The following is a 3,023-nucleotide window of genomic DNA, read 5'->3' on the forward strand; positions in this document are numbered from 1 at the left end:
AGAGCAGGCGGTGAAGATAATACGTTTGTCGGGCTGCAAGTGAGAAAGCAAGATGTTCCCCACACCACCGCCAGTGAGGTGGCTGCATTCATGAACTACATGAGGCGCAACTTCAATAACTGGAAGGTGCTGAAGGAAGCGATGGAGTGGGAGATCATTTACATCCAGCACACTGCGTGCACGCCGATGAGGACAAGGCAGCAGTGTATTATCTCGGAGGAGGAAAAGCGGAGTCGAAGTTTTAAGAGTGCCAGCGATTTCTGGGAGAGAAAGGTGGAGCAGTACCAGGTGCAACTTGACGCGGAGGTTGCTGGCCAACTGCAGGCTGCTGCCGATAAATGCCGCTTCTTATAGGCGGCGGGGGTGCGGGGCGTGCGGTTAGCCGTCCGCCGTGACTGTGCGCCGAGTTGCGGGGGCATGGGCTCCTCGTGTTTCAAGCCATCCGTTCAGTGCGTTTTTGCCTTTGTTGGGAGTGCATGGGGAGCGGCATGGCTGTGAGTGAGGGGAGAGACAAGTATTTTTTTTTTGTGCGTCTGTGTGTTTCTCCGTCATCATTGAACGGTGCACACTTGACTTGACTGCGGTTGGCGCAGTGGGGAGAGTGGCGGCGTTGTGGGCGGGGGACTTCGCAGACAGAAGCCCGCGGGAGGCACGTGCCCCCAGGCGGGGCCAAACAGATGAGGGATAGCTTTCTGCGGCTCCCCTGTTTCTTTGCCGATGGTTTTTATTTTCGTTTTTTTTTCCCACGATGCCGCGCTGAAGAGCGGCGCAAGTGTTGTAGTTTTTGGTTTCTTTATTATTTTTCTTTGTTTTTCTTCCCGCCCCAACCCCCCGCTGCTGCCGCTGCGACGGGCGCCCTCCACGCGGAAGGGCGTCTGTTGGCGGCGGGCCCCCGCAGACCGCCACTCGGTGAACCCCCACCGGGGGCCCGGACATCACGGCCGTGCGTATTTTGGGCCCATGAGCGGTGTGGCTGCGTGCGCGTGGAAGAAATTTCGTTTTTTTTTTCTGTGGGGGACGTTGGGGCGCAGCGGGCCAAACTGTGGCTCCCCCCCACTCTGGGGCCCTCTCGCCCCTTAAGGAATAGGGACGATATGACCTCAACCAGAGAGGCATATTTTTATTTTTATTTTATTTTTTTTTAAAATATTTTTGCCTCCTCCTTTCGGCGTATTTCGCGTGGGTCTCTTTGGCCGGTTTGCCGCGGCTGGCGGGCGTGTTGCGGTCGGCCCCCTCTTCGGGGGCTGAGAGGCACTTTTTTTTTTGTTGCCTCGCCCCCTCTCACTCCCCTTTTGGCTGGTGGCTGGTGTTCGGCTGCAGCGCAAGCCATCAACACTGCGCAAAGGTGAAAAAAAAAGTCAAGGAAAAGATGCCTGCAGGGCAGAAGAGGGCGCATGCTGCTAAGAAGGAAGAGCGTTCCGCCAGCGACACGCGGCAACCCGCGGCGCGGCGCCGAAGGGTGGAGGAGGAGGCAATGCGGGATGAGGAAATTGACAGACTACCGCTACCGGAGGGACTCTACGACTCTGTGCTCAACGCACAGTGGAGCCACGTCTTGGGGTTTCCCGAGGAGGAGGAGGATGATGAGATGGAGATGAAAATGGAGGTGAAAGCAGGCCAGGCACCCCAAGAGTTGTGGGAGTACAGGCAGGACGGCGTAACTTTCCTGCCGGTGGAAGATGCAGAGCAGTTTCGCCCGCCGCGTCCCCGGCTGATGATACTCACCTCGGAGCAGAAGTGGCCGCACGCGCTGCGGGAGGGGCTCGATGTGAGGGACTGCTACGTTACCGCCGAGGTGGAGCGGGTCTGGCGGATTGTCCGGGGCGATTTAACCGGAGAGTTCGGCACTGAAGACCTAAAGAAAAAGTTTAAAGTGCGGCGGCGCCTTTTGATTGGGACGCCCGGGACCGGGAAGTCGATGGCCGCCGGCTCTTACCTCCTCCACCAGCTGCTCCGCCACGATGATAAGGAGCTCCAGGTGGTTGTCTACTGCCTTGGCGCAGAGTTGGCGTACGTGTTTGACAAAACCAACAAAACGGTGACAGAGCACGCGGATGCGGGCAGCATCATCGATGCCATTAAAGATTTGGCGGGGAAGTTTAAACTGAACGGGTATATTATCTACGACGTGGACACACACGGTCCTGGACCGACGGAAGATTTTCCGTCCCCCAAATCATGGGGCGTCATTGTGTTGTCGTCCCCAAACGAAGACAACTTCAAAGCGTGGGAGGAGGCCAATCAGGCCGCGCGAATCATCATGAATTGCCCCGGCGAGAGCCATGTGAAGGCGATGTGTGCCTGGGAGACGCGTGATACGTCTGAGCAGGAGCAGGCAGACTACTGTAATATGGTTGGAAAACGCATGGATGATGTGGGACCGATTCCGCGATGCATCTTTAATGAGAGTGAATATGAGGGGCGCCTGACCGCGATTGAGGCTGCCTTGGGGTTGATGAGCGCCTCGAGGCCGGAGAATCACATTTTCATTGGACGTCGTGAAGTGTGGCCTGCGAATGACGTGTCTCACACGCTAGCGAAGGCAGCCCGACTCAAGGGGGAGGACGGCAATGAGACGTTTGTGAACCTGCCGGCCAGTTTTCGCCTCGGACACAAAATAATGGGAAAGTTGGCAAGCATAGGCAGGCATCATGACATTTTGTGGGAATTGTGGAGGTTGAGTGATTCATTCCCGTCAGAATATCTGCAGAAGTTTGCCGTGTACGCATTCCTGGGCGGGGGAACTTTGCGCGCAACATAAGCCAAAGGATTAGGCCGCTGCCTCCACCATAGGGACGTGAGCGACGGCCATGTGGGCTGCGATCACACCCTGAAAAGCATCCAAGCAGGCCAGTCGCACTAGCCCCAGCGGAATACCGTCCTGCGAAGGTGGGTGGAGTACCCGGGTGCCTTAAGTGTCGTGGGTCAGAAGCTTTCCACTGGTAGACGTTTTTTTTTTCTGTTTTCATTTTTTTCCCCCTTAAAACAGTCGAGAAGGAATTTGTTTGGGCTGCGGTTTGCAG

General features: G+C 56.5%; 2 protein-coding genes across 2 annotated transcripts, besides 1 other annotated feature; both read left to right on the forward strand.

Annotated features, from left to right (window-relative positions):
• Nucleotides 1–354, forward strand: Tco025E_09747 (retrotransposon hot spot (RHS) protein; the record flags this gene model as incomplete). Its single annotated transcript, XM_029376556.1, has 1 exon — nucleotides 1–354. A coding segment is annotated over one exon (354 nt), but the record flags the coding sequence as incomplete, so codon positions are not given.
• Nucleotides 355–1,117: 763 nt separating this feature from the next.
• Nucleotides 1,118–1,143: a microsatellite.
• Nucleotides 1,144–1,369: 226 nt separating this feature from the next.
• Tco025E_09748 (retrotransposon hot spot (RHS) protein) lies at nucleotides 1,370–2,761 on the forward strand (the record flags this gene model as incomplete). Its single annotated transcript, XM_029376557.1, has 1 exon — nucleotides 1,370–2,761. The coding sequence occupies one exon, from the start codon at nucleotides 1,370–1,372 to the stop codon at nucleotides 2,759–2,761; it is 1,392 nt and encodes a 463-aa protein (XP_029223322.1).
• Between the last annotated feature and the right edge of the window lie 262 nt (nucleotides 2,762–3,023).

Source organism: Trypanosoma conorhini (assembly GCF_003719485.1).
Source record: "Trypanosoma conorhini strain 025E chromosome Unknown Tco_14.4_contig_01261, whole genome shotgun sequence".
Classification (NCBI taxonomy): domain Eukaryota; phylum Euglenozoa; class Kinetoplastea; order Trypanosomatida; family Trypanosomatidae; genus Trypanosoma; species Trypanosoma conorhini.